This window comes from Lontra canadensis, unplaced genomic scaffold, assembly GCF_010015895.1.
Source record: "Lontra canadensis isolate GAN:19392208 unplaced genomic scaffold, GSC_riverotter_1.0 scaffold77, whole genome shotgun sequence".
NCBI classification, from domain to species: Eukaryota; Metazoa; Chordata; class Mammalia; order Carnivora; family Mustelidae; genus Lontra; species Lontra canadensis.
The window spans coordinates 5,634,501-5,654,376 of NW_022631071.1; the positions used below are offsets into that span (position 1 = coordinate 5,634,501).

A 19,876-nucleotide genomic window follows, 5' to 3' on the forward strand; every position below is an offset into this window, starting at 1 on the left:
TCAATAAATGGTGCTGGCAAAACTAGCCTTCAGCATGAGGAAGAATAAATCTGGACCACTTTCTTACACCATACACAAAAACAAATTCAAAATGGATGAAAGAACTAAATATGGGCCAGGAAACCACCAGATTTCTAGAGGAGAACACAGGCAGCAACTTCTTTGACCTCAGACGTAACAACTTCTTACTATACAAGTCTCTGGAGGAAAGGGACACAAAAGCAGAAATGAACTATTAGGATTTCAAGATAAAAAGCTTCTACACAATTTGCAAATATCTTCTTCCATTCTGTCAGTCGTCTTTTGGTTTTGTTAACTGCTTCCTTTGCTGTGCAAAAGCTTTTGATCTTGATAAAATCCCAATAGTTCATTTTTGCCCTTGCTTCCCTTGCCTTTGGTGATATTCCTAGGAAGATGTTGCTGCGGCTGAGGTCGAAGAGGTTGCTGCCTGTGTTCTCCTCAAGGATGTTGATGGATTCCTTTCTCACATTGAGGTCCTTCATCCATTTTGAGTCTATTTCCATGTGTGGTGTAAGGAAATGATCCAATTTCATTTTTCTGCATGTGCCAGTCCAATTTTCCCAACACCATTTATTGAAGAGGCTGTCTTTTATCCATTGGACATTCTTTCCTGCTTTGTCGAAGATTAGTTGACCCTAGAATTGAGGGTCTATTTCTGGGCTCTCTATTCTGTTCCATTGATCTATGTGTCTGTTTTTGTGCCAGTACCATGCTGTCTTGATGATGACAGCTTTGTAATAGAGCTTGAAGTCCGGAATTGTGATGCCACCAACTTTGGCTTTCTTTTTCAATATTCCTTTGGCTATCCGAGGTCTTTTCTGGTTCCATATAAACTTTAGGATTATTTGTTCCATTTCTTTGAAAAAAATGGATGGTACTTTGATAGGAATTGGATTTCACTTACAATTAAAAGATTTATTTTTTCATTTTGGGGCACCTGAGTGGCTCAGTTGGTTAACTGCTTGACTCTTGATTTGGGCTCAGGTATGATCTCAGGGTTTTGAGATCAAGCCCCACATCAGGCTTCACATTAGGCATGGAGCCTGCTTAAGATTCTCTCTTTCCCCAGGATGCCTAGGTGGTTCAGTTTGTTAAGCATCTGCCTTTGGCTCATGTCTTGACCCCAGATCCTGGGATCAAGCTCCTCATTGGGGTCCTTGCTCAGCAGGGAGACTGCTTCTCCCTTTACCTGCTGTTCCCCCTACTTGTGCTTTCTCTGTCTCTTATAAATATATAAAATCTTTAAAAAATTTTTTTCCCTTGCCCTCTTCCCCTCCCCCACCCACTTTCCCTCTCCCTCTTTAAAAAAAAGATTTTGTCATATTAACTGGGATTTATAATGCTGCCCTCAACAACACTAAAAAATTTTTGGGCATTTTCTATATCAAACAAAAATGCATTAATGCTTAATAAATTTTAGTGCTAGATCCATTTCAGGGTATTCTTACACTTTGACAATTACTAATTCACATATGGAAATTCATCATAACTCATTTTTTTAAAAACTTCATTTAACACTCCAGTTTAATATGTAGTCTTCAGTACCTTTTAATGAATGATGACGATTAGATCAATTTAAGAAATGATCTCCAAGAATCTCCCTTCAAAGCTCACATTAAGGGAGCACCTTAATGGCACCTTGCCCCATAAAAAACCTAGAGCAGTCCTCAGTATATATGTAGTATCCCCCAAAACAGAATTGGACTCAATCTTCATATTCTCAGTAATACTACATGCTGCAGAAAAGACTTAAATAGAAATTTGGTAGATTCTGGTTATATAATGTCTTGGGTTTCATGCTCATATGACAGACCACTAACCTATCTCACATGAAGCTGATTTAGTTTTTCAAAGTACACTATAACATTATACTGCCTTCTATATTCTGCCTTTATGGATCCCATTTTAACAGGTGATTTTCAGGTTTAAACTGCCTGATGTGAGAGGCTACAAACCTGTAACTTTACTGACAAGATGGAAAATCTCCCCAAATTAGCTGTCCATCTAACAGCAGTTGAAGAGCTGGGTCATGGAGCAAACACTGTTATCTAAACCACACATACCTTCTTTGAACCAACCACACAAAATACCTGCATTCCAGGTGCTAGCTGGCATCTTAAATGTGAATTCTCATCTAACTAGCCCCTCTCAAAAGTCCAGCTGAGATGATAGATATACTGGGGGAGAACCTCAGGGACATTTCTCCAGTACACCTTGGTAGCAGGTTAGATTACTGGAAAACTGCGTACCAGTCATATTACTCTAGGTCTTTGGAGAAACATCTTGATTTTTTAAACTAAAGGCACTATGTAGGAAATACACATTCATAGAAATCCTGTCTACTTTATAGAAAACCATCAAAGATGCACTCTACTGTGTTGTTCAATATCCCTTATTTAAAGAACCACAAAATAAAAACCTGCATTCAGAATTACAAAGAATGTTTTCCCTAAAAGTGATAGATACACTATCAAGTAACAGCTATGTCTCTCAATACTTTTCCCCCTTCACTACAAGGAAAAGGGAACTATTTTATATTCACATAATTACCTGGTATTGTCCTTGGCTTTTTGAAAATTATCACCTTCCCTCCTTGTTTAACTTAGAGTTTGTACTTTTACCCTCCTCTTAATGGTAGTGAGATACCTGCATCTTTCTGATAAGTTGTAATTGCTTTACTAATAGTCCCACAATAATAAGAGAAGTATATAAAACTCTAGTATATGCCCAAGCCATTTAATTAATTCATATAAATCAAAATTAAAATATGTAAAAATGACAAATATTTATATGTATTTTCTTTAAGACTGTTTTGAACATACAGAAAATACAAAAGATATATAAGATGTTTTAAAATAGGGGTGCCTAGGTGGCTCAGTCAGTTAAGCGTCTGCCTTGAACTTAGGTCATGATCTCAGGGTCTCAGGATCAAGCCCGATGTTGGGCTCCCTAATCAGCACAGAGTCTGCTTCATTCTCTCCCTCTGCCCCTCCACTAAACTGCCCCTCACTCATGCTCTCTCTCTCTCTCTCAAATAAATAAAATCTTTAAAAAATGTTTTAAAATAGAAAGGAGCACCTGGGTGGCTTAGTCATTAAGTGTCTGCCTGTGGCTCAGGTCATGACCCCAGGGTCGTTTTATAACTACTTGTCCAGTAACAATTTCTAATTATTTTATTTAAACATTCATTTTATAAATTAAAACAGCATTTAAAGGAGAAAATACATTGCATTGGTGGAGTGTCATGTGTCAAATAATAATTAAATAAATGCAAACATAAGACTCATTTATTCCACCTTCAAGCCTATATTTTCTCTAAATAAAATACTTCAGAAACTTGAGTCACTATTTGCTTTTATATTTTTGTTTTTAAAAGGAATATACTTTATTTTTAGACCAAGTTTGCCTTTATTATAAATACAATATTGGCACCTGGGTGGCTCAGTGGGTTAAAGCCTCTGCCTTCAGTTCCATTCATGATCCCAGAGTCCTGGGATCAAGCCCCACATCAGGCTCTCTGCTCAGCGGGGAGCCTGCTTCCTCCTCTCTGCCTGCCTGTCTCGCTGCCTACTTGTGATCTCTATCGGTCAAATAAATAAATAAAATATTTTTTTAAAAAGGTATAATATTGGATCTACCTTAAGTTAAATTTGTGTTTTGAAGCTAATATTATATAATTAAAAATTCACTGTCACTTAATATTTATGGTACCAACTTAGCTAAATAAGCCTGGATATGGTTGCTATGAATTCCACTGACCAAGATTTTAAAATAAAATATAAAAATGGACATAACTGAATTTACTATTTTCTATTCTATGTAAAATGTACTAAAGTCTTCATAAATGACTTAGGCATCTGAAAGTTAAAGCGAACAAATTTAAAATATCAATATAAAACAAGCCTCGTTTAATAATACTACCCATATGCTGGATTATGATATGTGTTCACAATTTTAAGTCCTGTTCACATTACGGCATCATAAAAAAATGTCCTTGTTATTTCATTTTTCACAGGTACTCCAGTGCAAAATGTTCAAAAAGTATTGATCTATATATACATTTATATTATTTTTCCACGTAATGTTGGCTGTTTTGCAAGCTTTTATTAAGTTAAATAAAGGCTGTTTAAAGAGATACTAACACCCATAATTCAGAAAATGCTTTCTATTCCTAATGTGTAGTACTGCCATGAGTCACCAATTTTTACTATGATGATTATATTAAAATGCATATTTATTAATACATTTGAAAAATGTTTAAATTTAAAGTTAGAAAAAAGAAAGTAAAAATAAATGTTCCAAAGATAAGCAAATAACTACACATAAATAAACTCTAATAGACTCTTGAAAACACTGGCGGAGGAAGCTATCATCAAATAAAGTGAATATAGACACTACGCCACCAGAGAGGCAGATAAGTAAAATTATAAGGAAAATAGAAAAAACAAGCTGTAGGGCAATTTTAGCAACAACTGTGAAAAGAATTCTATACAATCACAATTCTCTGATACTAGGATTCAAACCAGCATTTGTTATTTTGTCCCGTATTAAGAAAACTCAGTGACAATGATTTATTGCAATGTACTCTTTGGATTTTCATAAAATATACTGCCAAATATCTATATATCCTGTAATGGGTTGGAAGTGAATAAAATTGTTCAAACTCATTTGTCATTTCTCAGCAGGCACTCTTCTCTTTCATAAACTTTATCAAACAAATAGGCTCAAAAATCCGTAATAAGATAGTTCTCATTCTAAAACACACAGACCATGGTTGGTACATGCAACATTTAATGCAATTTGTGATCACAGACCAGGCTTTACTTTATAGTCAAACTCACAGATTTTTATGGTGTTAGAGTTGCAAACATTCAATATCATTAATTCACTAGGCAACCCTAAAAAGGTATGTGTAGCTTATGAATATGGTTTAGACCAATCCAATAGGTTTCACTCCTGTGTGAAGGCAACGGTTCATTCCTTTTCTCTGATTACACGTAAAAATTCATGGTCACAAAATAGTGCCAGATTAATAAAAATTTATTTTCACTACTGGAGAAGCATAGGTTGTTATTGATGACAGGTCAATATCCACATCAAATCACACATTACTGTACGTAAATTACACTGTACCAGCTACCATGAAACAAATAAAATGGCAAGAGGTTCTCTTCCCCAAAGGAGTCAAAAATCTAAATGAGAAAAGCAGACATACATTCATATACCTATTACAGAGCATAAGCAGGTATAGAAGAACATAAACAGTTAAAAAAAAATAAATAAATCCAGGGAGTGAACAGTGAGGTAGTGATTTGGGATATAGCCAGTTAATGATACTTTATAAAAGGCATTTTTAAATAACTGCATTTAGCAGAAAATAAGGAAGTGACTTCAGTAGTCTTTAGTCTTTATCATCTGAATGTTTATGTAACATATGAATTTGAAATTTGTGACTCCATTTAATATTCAGAAATGACTGTACTTTGAGAATGTTTGTAAAGCTATTAGTATTAGTGTGCATGTTTATGTATTTACTTTACTAGGGGCTGGGCTGAACAAAAAATAAATACATAAAACTGTGCTAAGGAATAGAAAGGGAAATTAGCTAATAGATTCCATTTACTATAGCAGCAAGAACCGTAAGATACCTGGGAATAAAACTAACCTAAGAGGTAAAGGATCTGTACTCGAGGAACTATAGAATGCTCATGAAAGAAACAAAAGAAGACATAAAAAGATGGAAAAGCATTCCATGTTCATGGATCAGAAGAATAAACATTGTTAAAATGTCTACACTCTCCAGAGCAATCAATACTTTCAATGCCATCCTGATCAAAATTCCACCAGCATTTTTCAAAGTGCTGGAACAAACAATCCTAAAATTTGTATGGAACCAGAAAAGATCCAGAAAAGAATTGCTAAGGAAATGTTGAAAAAGAAAAACAAAGCTGGGGGCATCACGTTGCCTGATTTCAAGCTTTACTACAAAGCTGTGATAACCAAGACAGGACGGTACTGGCACAAAAACAAACACATAGACCAATGTTATCAGGGTAAAGAGTAGAGATACAGACCCTCAGCTCTACGGTCAAATAATCTTCCATAAAGCAGGAAAAATATACAGTGGAAAAAAGACAGTCTTGTCAATGAATGGTGTTGGGAAAATTGGACAGTTATATATAGAAGAATGAAACGTGATCATTCTCTTACACAATTAAAAAAAAAAAACTCGAAATGTATGAAAGACCTCAACGTGAGGCTGGAATCTATCAAAATCCTAGAGGAGAACATAGAAAGTAACCTCTTCAACATTTGGCCACAGCAACTTCTTTCAAGATATGTCCCCAAAGGCAAAGGAAACACAAGCAAAAATAAACTTTTGGAACTTCATCAAGATCAAAAGCTTCTGCACAGGAAAGGAAACAGTCGACAAAAAAAAGAGGCAACCCATGGAATGGGAGAAGATATTCACAAATGACACTACAGACAAAGGGCTGATATCCAAGATCTATAAAGAACTTCTCAAACTCAACACACACAAAACAGATAATCATGCCAAAAAATGGGCAGAAGACATGCACAGACACTTCTACAAAGAAAACATATAAATAAGCTAATAGATACATGAAAAAATGTTCATTATCATTAATCATCAGGGAGATTCAAAACAAAACCTCACTGAGATACAACCTTACACAAATTAGAATGGCCCAAATTATAAGGATAGGAAACAAGTGTTGGAGAGGATGTGGAGAAAGGGGAAACTCTTACACTACTGGTGGGAATGCAAGTTGGGGCAGTCACTTTGGAAAAAAGAGTGGAGATTCCTTTAAAAATTAAAAATAGAGCTACCCAATGGCTTGGCAATTGCACTACTGGGTATTTACTGCAAAGATACAGATGTAGTGAGCAGAAGGGCCATGTGTACCCCAATATTCACAGCAGCAATGGCCACAATTGCCAAACTGTGGAAAGAGCCAAGAATGCCCTTCAACAATGAATGGATAAAGAAGATATGGTCCATTTATACAATGGATTATTACACCTCCATCAGAAAGGATGAATACCCAACTTTTCTATCAACTTGGACAGGACTGGAGGAGATTATGCTGAGTGAAATAAGTCAAGCAGAAGAAGTCAATTATATGGCTTCACTTACTTGTGGAGCATAAGGAATAACATAGAGGACATTAGGAGAAGGAAAGGAAAAATGAAGGGGGGAAATCGGAGGGAGAGACGAAGCATAAGAGGCGAGGGTTTTGGAGGAGAGAGGGGTAGGGGGATGAGTGAACCTGGTGGTCGGTATTAGGGAGGGAACGTATTGCATGGAGCACTGGATGTAGTGCATAAACAATGAATCTTGGAACACTGAAAAAATAAAATTAATAAATAAATAACGGCCAGCCAGACCTGGCATGAGGCCTGGGGGGGGGGGGGAATCCTATGCTAAGGAAAGAAATCAGTCATGCAAAAGCAAATGCCCAGATTCTTTTTTTTTTAAAGCTTTTATTTACTTATATGACACACAGAGAGAGATCACAATTAGGCAGAGAGGCAGGCAGAGAGAGAGGGGGAAGCAGGCTCCCCACTGAGCAGAGAGCCCGATGTGGGATTCCAAGACCCTGAGATAATGACCTGAGCTGAAGGCAGAAGCTTAAGCCACTGAGCCACCCAGGCGCCCCACAAATGCCCAGATTATAATAAACATCAGGTTTTAAAAGTAGTTATATACCAAAGACTTAGAAACTGCTATCTTCAATATTTTAAAAGATATTATAAATATCTATCTGGAGTCACTTAAACATAATACTTGTACATGTAAGAAAATAAGAAAATGCTAAGAAATCATTCAGTCTTATGGAGGAACATTTTTCTCTTCAAAATCATTTGTAAACACTAATCTAGTTTCAATAGCAAAGGTAATAGAATTAGAAGTAAGCAAATGAGAACATAGAAGTTTAGATCTAGAAGTCTCCAAAATCATTTATACAGGTAAAAACTGAGGCCAAAAGAGGTTACTGGTTACACTTTATAAAGTCACAGAGAGTGAGAGATGAGGGCTAGAAATACACATCTCATGACTAGCATTCTAGTGTCACTCTATCAAATAACACACTCTCAGAATTTAGTACTACAGAAAAAAATTTCTTTATAAAGGGAACAAGGCCAATAAGTACTACAAGTATTATATAGTTCGACTTTTACAGTTCTTCTAAATTAGCTAAGGTTTTTACCTAAACAGTATTTAGCTAATTTGGTTATCTCAATGGTTTTATGGATAATTTTTCTTCATATACTTTTAGAAATAAACTTTGGATATAATCCATCCAAAACCTCAGAATATGACCTTATTTGGAAACAGGGTCTTTGTAGATATAATTAAGGTAAGGATCAAGATAACATGGTACTGGATTAGAGTGGACCCTAAATCCGGTTAGAGTATCCTAATAAAAGAGACACAAAAATATACCCAGAAACACAGAGAAAGCCATTAACTATAGAGATGGAAATTGGGATGATACCACCAAAAACTGAGGACAACAGAAGCTGGAAGGAGCAAGGAAAACATCCTCTGGTAGAGCTGTAGGAGGAACCTCCCAGCCAAAACCTCAGTATCAAACTTCTGGCCAACTGACCTGTGAGAGAATGAATTTCTTTTGTTTTAAAGTCACTCAGTTTTGATGATGGTAACGTAAGCCCTGAAACTAAATAATAGTATTAAATAATTCTTCTTTAACTTCAAGGATTCTTTCACTCTTGTAAGTTATATAAAACACTATGCATTCGAGGTGATTTATCCTTTTACAGATTATTTTTCTTTGTTTTCCCCATAATTTCCTCTTGTTATAAAATTATTCGCATTCTTGGGTTTAATCTTATATTTGGTTTCCTGTTTCTCTGACTTTTTTTGCTATTTCATTGTTCTTGTTCGCTTATTTGTTTCTGTCCAGTAGGAGACTAATTAGTTGTTTGCTGTGTTGGTACTTCTTGGTGTCTGTGAGAGATTCTAAAGTAGGGGGTGATTCCATAAAATCTTGTAGCTACTAATAGGTTTAAATCTGGCAGAAATAGAAGGTATGATTTATACAACATAATGGTTATAGGCATTTCTAGGGAATAACAGAAAACTTTAAAGAATGTATCTGGAACCTCTGGGTTAATAAAGTTCAACAAGTTTCTTTTCTGGAGCAATGTAAAAAACTTTGTAAAAACAATGCTAATGTTCACAGTGAGTTCCCAAGTGGGAAAATACTACAGGGCACTCCCAGAATACATTTAGCCATGTGATGGAGACCTATATCCCACCACCACCTATTTGGAAGTTGAGGGATAGGTTGAAGAGAGTATCCCCCTATCAGAAAGAAGAAAGATTTTTGGACCTGAGTCAAATAGTTGATAATGTCCAAGGAGAGACCATTGCTAAGAGGTGGCTCACAACACTGGTAAGAATTCCCAGGACAGTCAGAGTAAAAGTAAGGATAATGATGCTCCTTATTTCCATTCCTCTCTAAAACCCACATATATACACACAGGAACACTAGAAGCACTTCCGGGAAGCAGTGTGCTACATTCCCTCTTTTATTCAACTTGTAATACCACAAAGAATAATGCTAAAAGATGAACATACAGGATGAATGAAACATAAATCTTGATCTTCTGAAGATCCTCATGCAGTAACTTTGCTTCTCACCTTATTAAAGTTGCTATACTGACTGGTGCCTGACAAACTCGTATCCCCTTCTTAGGCAAGTACTCCCCACAATCACATTCTAAGACAATAGTCCTCGGTAAGCAAATTTTAGACCATATCACCCTGACTCCCTCTAACATACCACAAGCAAACTGATGTGATTACAGTGGGTGACCTAACCATAGTATGGTACGACCTACATACTGAGGTGGCCTAGCAAGAGCAGCTTTGGCTGAGCAGAAACAAATGGGGACCAGAGTCTCCTCATTAGGAATTTGAAGTGGGTAATACAGAGATGGCCAGGCAGTTAATATCAGGAAATGACAGAGATTCAAGGAGAGCCCATGTTAACAAAACAAATCAAGTTAATGTGCCATGAATTTCTGATGCTGACTTCAAAGAGATATATGACAATAATAACCAGGTTCTAGGACAACTGTGAGATATCAAGTGACATTCCATATCATCCTGCATAATGCACTGCTAAACTGCTATCCCTAGAATTCCTGTGAGATTTCTAGCTCCCTTACTGCAACATGTAACTTGGTCGCCCTGCTTCATCCAGAGAGAGGGAGAGCCTTTAAAACACAAGTTAGGTCAGGAGGAAGAGTCAAGATGGTGAAGTAGCAGGGTGAGAAGACATCAGGTTGCAGGATATCAGCTAGATAGCTTATCAAACCATTGGGAACACCTACAAGTCCAACAGGAGATCGAAGAGAAGAAGAGCAAAAATTCTAGAAAGAGAAAATCGACCACTTTCTTCTGAAAGGCAGGACCGACGAAGAAGTGAATCTAAAGGGACAGGAAGATAGACTGCGGGAAAAGGGGCCGGCTCCCAGCAAGCGGCAGAACAATGGAGCAAAAAATCAGGACTTTTAAAAGTCTGCTCCACGGAGGGACATCACTCCAGAGGCTAAACTGGGATGAAGCCCACGTGGGGTCTGCGTAGCCCCAGGTCCCGTGGAGTCACAGAAGGATCGGGGGTGTCTGAGTGTCACAGAGCTCGCAGGGAAGCTGGCTACAGAGACAGAGCTGAGGAGTGACCTCTCAACTCGGGGTTACCTTGAACCGTAATCCGTGGCACAGGCCACTGCTCTGTGAGTGGGGACCCCACAAGATCCGGGGAAACAACCCCTGGAAGAGCTCAGGGACCTGCGTGGTTCAGAGACTCCAAGTGGAACTGTGTGCCAGAGAGAGAGATGCTTGGTCACAGGCTGGGTGAGCTCGGAGCCCGGCCAGAGGCCAGGGAGACCGGAGTGACTGAGTGCTTTTCTCTGAGGGCACACTAAGGAGCGGGGATCTGAGCTCTCTGCTCCTCTGGGCTAGAGATTTGGAGGCCGCCATTTTCATTCCTGTACTCCAGAACACTAAAAAGCGTTCTGGGAACAAAAGCTCCCAAGAGCGAACCCTAGCAGATTACTTGGCATGGCCCCTGGTAAGGGTGTGCAATTCCGCCTGGGGCGAAGACAATTAAGAATCACTACAACAGACACTCCCCCAGAGATCAAAAAGAAATCCAGCCAAGACCAAGTTCACTTACCAAGGAGAAGAGCGGAATGCCAGAAGAGGAGAAGCAAAGCATGGAATTCATGGCTTTCTCCCCATAATTTTTCAGTCTTGCCGTTAATTAATTTTTTTTATTTTATTTATTTTCTTCTCCTAAAATTTTTTTTAACTTTTATCCTTTCCTCTTTTAACATTTTTTAACTAGTTTATCTTAACAAAACCTTTCATTTAAAAAAAAATCTTCTTTAAACCTTCATTATTATAGTCATATTTTATCTTCCATTGAATCTAACTTTATTTTTTGTATGCACATAGGGTTTTTTCTTCTAAAAAATTCAGGGTAAAAATTCTTCTAATAGATCAAAATACACCCTAATTCTAGCTCCGAACTTGTTCTAGTCTCCAGCCCAAGCAAATGCTCTCCACTTTCTTCTTTATTCTCCCAAACAACTTACCTTATCAACTCCTTTTTTAGAAATTAAAAAAATAATAATAATTTTATTCCATCTTTATAGGCAGATTCCATCCCTTCATTGTGTTTACCCTTATATATGTTGTTCATTCTTTAAAATTTGGGGAGGTAGTTTCTTCTAAGAGACCAAAATACTCCCAAAATTAAGTGGGTGACCCTGTTCTAGTCACCAGGCTAATATGAATTTATATAATTTTTTTTATGTTTTTTCTTTATTTGTTTTCTTTATTTAATTTTTCTTTTTCAGAACTTCTTTTTATCCCCTTTCTCCCCCCCCCCCATGACTTGGGGTCTCTTCTGATTTGGATAAAGCACATTTCCCTGGGATCTTTGCCAACCTTTTAGTATTTTATCTGTTCCTTCAAATATTCTTATCTGAACAAAATGACAAGACTGAAAAACTCACCACAAAAAATTAACAAAAAAAACAAGATGGGTACCGAAGGCTAGGGACCTAATCAAAACAGACATGGGTAATATGTCAGATCTAGAGTTCAGAATGACAATTCTCAAAGTTCTAGCCAGACTCGAAAAAGGCACAGAAGATATTAGAGAAACCCTCTCCGGAGAAATAAAAGAACTAAAATCTAACCAAGTTGAAATAAAAAAAGCTATTAATGAGGTACATTCAAAAATGGAGGCTCTTACTGCTAGAATAAATGAGGCAGAAGAAAGAATTAGTGATGTAGAGGACCAAATGACAGAGAATAAAGAAGCTGAGCAAAAGAGAGACAAACAACTACTGGACCACAGGGGGAGAATTTGTGAGATAAGTGACACCATAAGACGAAACATTAGAATAATTGGGAATTCAGAAGAAGAAGAGAGAGGGGAGCAGATGGTATACTGGAGAGAATTATTGTAGAAAATTTCCCTAATATGGAAAAGGGAACAAGCATGAAAATCCAGGACGTGCAGAGAATGGCCCCCAAAATCAGTAAGAAAAGGTCCACACCCCGCCATCTAATAGTAAAATTTACAAGTCTTAGCGACAAAAGAAAATCCCGAAAGCAGCCCGGGACAAGAAGTCGGTAACATACAACGGTAAAAATATTAGATTGGCAGCAGACTTATCCACAGACACCTGGCAGGCCAGAAAGAACTAGCATGATATATTCAGGGCACTAAACGAGAAAAACATGCAGCCGAAAATACTATATCCAGCTAGGCTATCATTGAAAATAGAAGGAGAGATAGATAAAAAGCTTCCAGGACAAACAAAAACTGAAAGAATTTGCAAACACCAAACCAGCTCTACAGGAAATATTGAAAGGGGTCCTCTAAGCAAAGAGAGACCCTAAAAGTACTAGATCAGAAAGGTACAGAGACAACAGAGAGTAACAGTCACCTTACAGGCAATACAAAGGCACTAAATTCATATCTCTCAATAGTTACCCTGAATGTAATTGGGCTAAATGCCCCAATCAAAAGACACAGGGTATCAAAATGGATAAAAAAACAAAACCCATCAATATGCTGCCTACAAGAAACTCATTTTAGAACTGAACACACCTCCAGATCATTCCCTGCATATTTTCAGACCACAAAGCTCTGAAGCTAGAAATCAATCACAAGAGGAAATTTGGAAAGACCACAAATACATAGAGTCTCAATAGCATCCTTCTAAGAATGAATGGGTCAACCAGGAAATTAAAGAAGAATGGAAAATCATGGAAACAAACGATAATGAAAACACAATGGTTCAAAATCTGTGGGACACAACAAAGGCAGTCCTCAGAGGAAAATATATAGCAATACAAGCCTTTCTCAAGAAACAAGAAAGGTCTCAAATACACAACCTAACCCTACACCTAAAGGAGCTGAAGAAAGAACAAAGAAAGCCTAAACCCAACAGAAGAGAAATCATAAAGATGAGAGCAGAAAGCAATGAAATAGAAACCAAAAAAAAAAAAAAAAAAAATAGAACAAATCAATGAAACTAGGAGCTGGTTCTTTGAAAGAATTAATAAGATTGATAAACCCCTGGCCAGCCTTATCAAAAAGAAAAAAGAGAAAGGACCCAAATAAATATAATCATGAATGAAAGAGGAGAGATCACAACCAACACCAAAGAAATACAAACAATTATAAGAACGTATTATGAGCAACTCTACACCAACAAATTTGACAATCTGGAAGAAATGGATTAATTCCTAGAGACATATAAACTATCATAACTGAACCAGGAAGAAATAGAAAACCTGAATAGACCCATAACCAGTAAGGAGATTGAAATAGTCATCAAAAATCTCCAAACGAACAAAAGCCCAGAGCCAGACGGCTTCCCGGGGGAATTCTACCAAACATTTAAAGGAGAATTAATTCCTATTCCCCTGAAACTGTTCCAAAAAATAGAATTGGAAGGAAAACTTCCAAACTCATTTTATGAGGCCAGCATCACCTTGATCCCAAAACCAGACAAAGATCCCATCAAAAAAGAGAATTACAGACCAACATCCTTGATGAACACAGATGTGAAAATTCTCACCAAAATACTAGCCAATAGGATTCAACAGTACATTAAAAGGATTATTCACCACGACCAAGTGGGATTTATTCCAGGGCTGCAAGGTTGGTTCAACATCCGCAAATCAATCAATGTGATACAATACATTAATAAAAGAAAGAACAAGAACCATATGATACTCTACACAGATGCTGAAAAAGAATTTGACAAAGTACAGCATCCCTTCCTGATCAAAACTCTTCAAAGTGTAGGGATAGAGGGCACATACCTTAATATTATCAAAGCCATCTATGAAAAACCACCGCAAATATCATTCTCAATGGAGAAAAACAGAGCTTTTCCACTAAGGTCAGGAACATGGCAAGGATGTATATTATCACCACTGCTATTCAACATAGTACTAGAAGTCCTAGCCTCAGCAATCAGACAACAAAAGGAAATTAAAGGCATCCAAATCGGCAGAGAAGAAGTCAAACTATCACTCTTTGGCAATGATATGATACTATATGTGGAAAACCAAAAAGACTCCACTCCAAATCTGCTAGAACTTGTACAGGAATTCAGTAAAGTGTCAGGATATAAAATCAATGCAGAGAAATCAGTTGCACTTTTTTTTTTCCTTAGCCTCAGCCGCATTTTATTTTTTTTTCTTTTCATTTCATTTTTATTTTACATCATGATAACTGTATTCTTTAATCCCCATCCACTATTTACCCCATCCCCCACCACCCTCCCCTCTGGTAACCATTAGTTTGTTCTCTAGAGTCTATGTCTTGGTCTGTCTCTCTCTCTTTTTTTTTCCTTTGCTCATTTTTTTGTTTCTTTCTTTCTTTTTTTTTTAATTTTTTATTTTTTCAGCATAACAGTATTATGCCTCCATCAGAAAGGATGAATACCCAACCTTTGTAGCAACATGGACAGGACTGGAAGAGATTATGCTGAGTGAAATAAGTCAAGCAGAGAAAGTCAATTATCATATGGTTTCACTTATTTGTGGAGCATAACAAATAGCATGGAGGACAAGGGGAGATGGAGAGGAGAAGGGAGTTGAGGGAAATTGGAAGGGGATGTGAACCATGAGAGACTATGGACTCTGTAAAACAATCAGAGGGTTTTGAAGGGGTGAGGGGTGGGAGGTTGGGGGATCCAGGTGGTGGGTATTGGAGAGGGCACGGATTGCATGGAGCACTGGGTGTGGTACAAAAATAATGAATACAGTTGCACTTCTTTACACCAACAACACGAGAGAAGAAAGAGAAATTAAGGAGTCTATCCCATTGACAATTGCACCTAAAACCATAAGATACCTAGGAATAAACCTAACCAAAGACGCAAAGAATCTATACTCAGAAAACTATAAAGTACTCACGAAAGAACTGAGGAAGACATAAAGAAATGGAAAAACGTTCCATGTTCCTGGGTTGGAAGAACAAATATTGTGAAAATGTCTATGCTACCTAAAGCAATCTACACATTTAATGCAATCCCTATCAAAATCCCATCCATTTTTTTTCAAAGAAATGGAACAAATAATCGTAAAATGTATATGGAGTCAGAAAAGACCTCGAACACCCAAAGAACAAATAATCCAATCAAGAAATGGGCAGAGGACATGAACAGACATTTCTGCAAAGAAGACATCCAGATGGCCAACAGACACATGAAAAAGTACTCCAAATCACTCGGCATCAGGCAAATACAAATCAAAACCACAATGAGATACCACCTCACACCAGTCAGAATGGCTAAAATTAACAAGTCAGGAAATGACAGATGCTGGCGATGATGCGGAGAAAAGGGAACCCTCCTCCACTGTTGGTGGGAATGCAAGCTGGAGCAACCACTCTGCTGCATGGAGGTTCCTCAAAATGTTGAAAATAGAGCTACCCTATGACCCAGCAATTGCACTGCTGGTTATTTACCCTAAAGATACAAACATAGTGATCCAAAGGGGCACATGCACCCGAATGTTTATAGCAGCAATGTCCACAATAGCCACACTATGAAAAGAACCTAGATGCCATCAACAGATGAATGGATAAAGAAGAAGTGGTATATATATACAATGGAATACTATGCAGCCATCAAAATAAATGAAATTTTGCCATTTGCAATGACGTGGATGGAACTAGAGGGTATTATGCTTAGCAAAATAAATCATTGTAGAAGGACAACTATCATATGATCTCCCTGATATGAGGAAGTGGAGATGCAACATGGGGGGTTTGGTGGGTAGGAGAAGAATAAATGAAACAAGATGGGATCGGGAGGGAGACAAACCATAAGAGACTCTTAATCTCAGAAAACAAACTGAGGGTTGCTGGGGGAGGGGGTCGGGAGAGGATGGTGGGGTTATGGACATTGGAAAGGCTATGTGCTATGATGAGTGCTGTGAATTGTGTAAACCTGGTGACTCACAGACCTGTACCCCTGGGGCTAATAATACATTATATGTTTATTAAAAATTTAAAAAAAAACACAAGTTAGGTCATATCATTATCTTCCTTAAAATCCTCCTACTATATTTCCAGCTCACTCAGATTGAAAGTCCAAGTCCTCCAAATGATTCACATAGGAAATGGTATTTATGTATTGTCATAGGTCTTCTTATCCCCATTTTTTCCTTACTGAATTATTTCCTTTTCATTCAAGTGTTTATTTAAATTCCACGTAGCTAATGTACAATGTAATATTAACTTCAGGTGTAAAATTTAGTGATTCAACACTAACATTAAACATCCTGGGCTCATCACAACAAGTGCCCTACTTAATTCCCATCACCTATTTAACCCATCCCTCCTACCAACCTCCCCCAGGTAATAATCAGTTTGTTCTATACAGTTAAGAGTTCATTTCTTGTATCAACTTTTATATCCATATGGACGGGAATGGAGGAGATTATGCTGAGTGAAATAAGTCGAGCAGAGAAAGTCAATTATCATATGGTTTTACTTACTTGTGGAGCATAAGGAATAACACGGAGGACATTGGGAGATGGAGAAGAGAAGTGAGTTGGGGGAAATTGGAGGGGAAGACGAACCATGAGAGACTGTGGACTCTGAGAAACAAACTGAGGGTTTTGGAGGAGAGGGGATGGGGGTCTGGGTCAACCTGGTGGTGGGTATTAAGGAGGGCATGTATTGTATGGAGCACTGGGTGTGGTGCATAAACAATGAATTTGGAACACTGAAAAAAATAATTAAAAAAAAAGAGTCCATTTCTTGGTTTGCCTCTTCTTGTTCTCCCTGTGTATGTTTCTTAACTTCCACATAGGTGTGAAATAATATGGTATTTGTCTTTCTCACTGACTTATTTCAATTAGTATAACACTGTCTAGCTCCATCCATGTCACTGCAAATGGCAAGATTCCATTCATTACGGCTGAAGAATAATCCATTATATATACATATGCATGTGTATGTGTGTGTGTGTGTGTGTATGCGTGCACACACACACACACACACATACATACACCACACCTTCTTTTGTCATTTATTAGTTGGTAGACACTTGGCTCTTTCCATAATTTGGCTATTGTTGATGATGCTAATATAAACATTGGGGTGCAAGTGTCCCATCAAATTACTGTGTTTGTATACTTTGGATAAATACCTAGTAGTGCAATTGCTGGATCATAGGGTAGCTCTATTTTTAACTTTTTGAGGAACCTCCATACTGTTTGCCACAGTGGCTGCACAAGTTTACAATTCCCACCAACTTACCTTGCATCCTCACTGACATGTTGTTCTCAGGGCTGTTATTTAGCCATTCTGACAGGTGTGAGGTGGTATCTCATTATAGTTTCAATTTAGAAAAAAACAATAATTTATATTTCTCAAATTATACTCAAAATACAACCTGAATTTAGTAGGTAAAGTGATATGATAATTACTAACAATTGTGACAGCAGTAATACTATTAGTTTTGATTTGAAAATATTTTCAAATTTATTCAATCAATTTAGAATCAATTTCAATATAAATGCATACACTTCATATGTCTAAGAGCCATAGATTAACAACCCTAAGTGGATTATAATTGTCAATTCTAATCTTCAGTTTCCTCAGGTTTAAAAATCTCTGCCCAAAATAGTAGATAGTATTTCCCCAGGATTGGTATCTTATCCTCTGAAGTTTGGCTCACATGCAAAGCAGGACTGGAGAGGAAGGGGAGCACTGGCCAAGTCATTTACCTTCTAAACAAATCTATGGTAGTAAGAGCAAATCACTCAATAAATACTGAACTGAGCATTTGAATTCATAAATTGCTCTCTTTAGCACTTTCAAACTAATCAATTTCTATATTTAGCAAGAGATAACAGGACTATAAGTTAAATCCAAACACAAAAAATAAACCTAATGTTAAAAACAATAGAATTTTTGTTTTCATTTCTTAACTGGTTCCCTGACTGCATCTGTATTCTCCTAATATATGGATATGTCAGAAAAAGAAACTCCCATGTAACAAATAATAATTTTCAGGGTTTTTTTTGTCCTTTCCTCTCCCAAATTCATTCATCCAGGGCTATTTTCACTTGCTTGCTTGTAAATCCTACAAAAAGTCTAGTCAATTTATCCATCGCCATCTCCATCTGAGCTTCCAACAGTTAGAAAAACAGAAAAGTTCAAAGCATTTGGAAAAGCGGCAAGGTTCTAAAGTATGCCAGTTGAGATATTTTGTTGAAAAAATCTACTTCCTAAAAGTCAACAGGTTAAAATTCACAGAAGGAGGCAAGGATCTTCGGAAAATGAAAATCTTTTCATCACTTTAATCAGCAGATTTAAAATGCTCTTCATCCACAGTGAGGTAGATGTAGCCCTCAATGGTCAGATACTCAAGAGCTTGCTTGATGGCCCTGCCGCTCAGGCTGTAAAGCTGGGTCTGGAGCTCATGTACACTTTTGCCTTCCCGTTGAGGACATTCACGGATCAAATGCAAAACTTCCTTGTGGATGAAGTCAAGGTGGTAGTACTCGCCATACTTCTGGCCCTCATTTATTTTTGATGGCGCACTGGGTCCAGAGTCCACTTGGTGGGCTTTATCCAGCATCATATGTGCATTGACTGTTTCCAGAATATGTGTGGTGAACTCATTCATGTCCTCTAGGACTCGGATATTCAATACCTCGAGGCCCTTTACTTCTTTAAAACATGTGAGGATACCGATCACTTTGACATACACTTCCACTGGAAGAAGTGACGTGCCCTGTTTTGCTCTATTTCTTCTGAGCCACTGGCGGACCTCAATAGGCTTGGTGGTCATATCATCAATTCTGTAAAGAATGTAGTTGGAAGCTCTCTGGCCTTCTGATTATCCCCACAATAGAGACCTGAGAAACTTCAATTCCCCTTATCTTGAAGACACTGTCAACCAGGATGGAGGTGGAGCAGCTGGTTTACACGACAAGGTATAATACACTAAATCTGGACCCTGGATCTTGGGGTCTTAGTAGCAGGAGCTTCACCACCCTGAGATGGCTGGTCATTGTTTCCAAAAGTTTCACCCACAGCAGAAATGCTGCCATAGCTCACAAAACCGTTCTTACTCATCTTAAGAAGAGCTCAGAGAGATTAGGAGGTAGGTTTTCTCTGTAGTCAGTGAGTTCCTCAGGAGGGCTCTGACCGCTTCAGACAGCTACCACCAGAAGTTCGATGTGTGCTGACGCAAGCAGCCTCGCACGACCTATGGAGCCAACCAGCTACTAAAATGCTGCTCTCTC

At 37.7% G+C, this 19,876-nt stretch overlaps 2 protein-coding genes across 6 annotated transcripts in view; both read right to left on the reverse strand.

The window, feature by feature from the left end:
* Positions 1–19,876, reverse strand: part of DIAPH2 (diaphanous related formin 2) — a 1,009,576-nt gene that overhangs the window by 752,068 nt on the left and 237,632 nt on the right. The window lies entirely within an intron of this gene.
* Positions 18,925–19,706, reverse strand: RPA4 (replication protein A4). The gene is given in 3 exon segments (XM_032881802.1): positions 18,925–19,462; positions 19,464–19,540; positions 19,542–19,706. Coding segments are annotated over 3 exon segments (780 nt in total).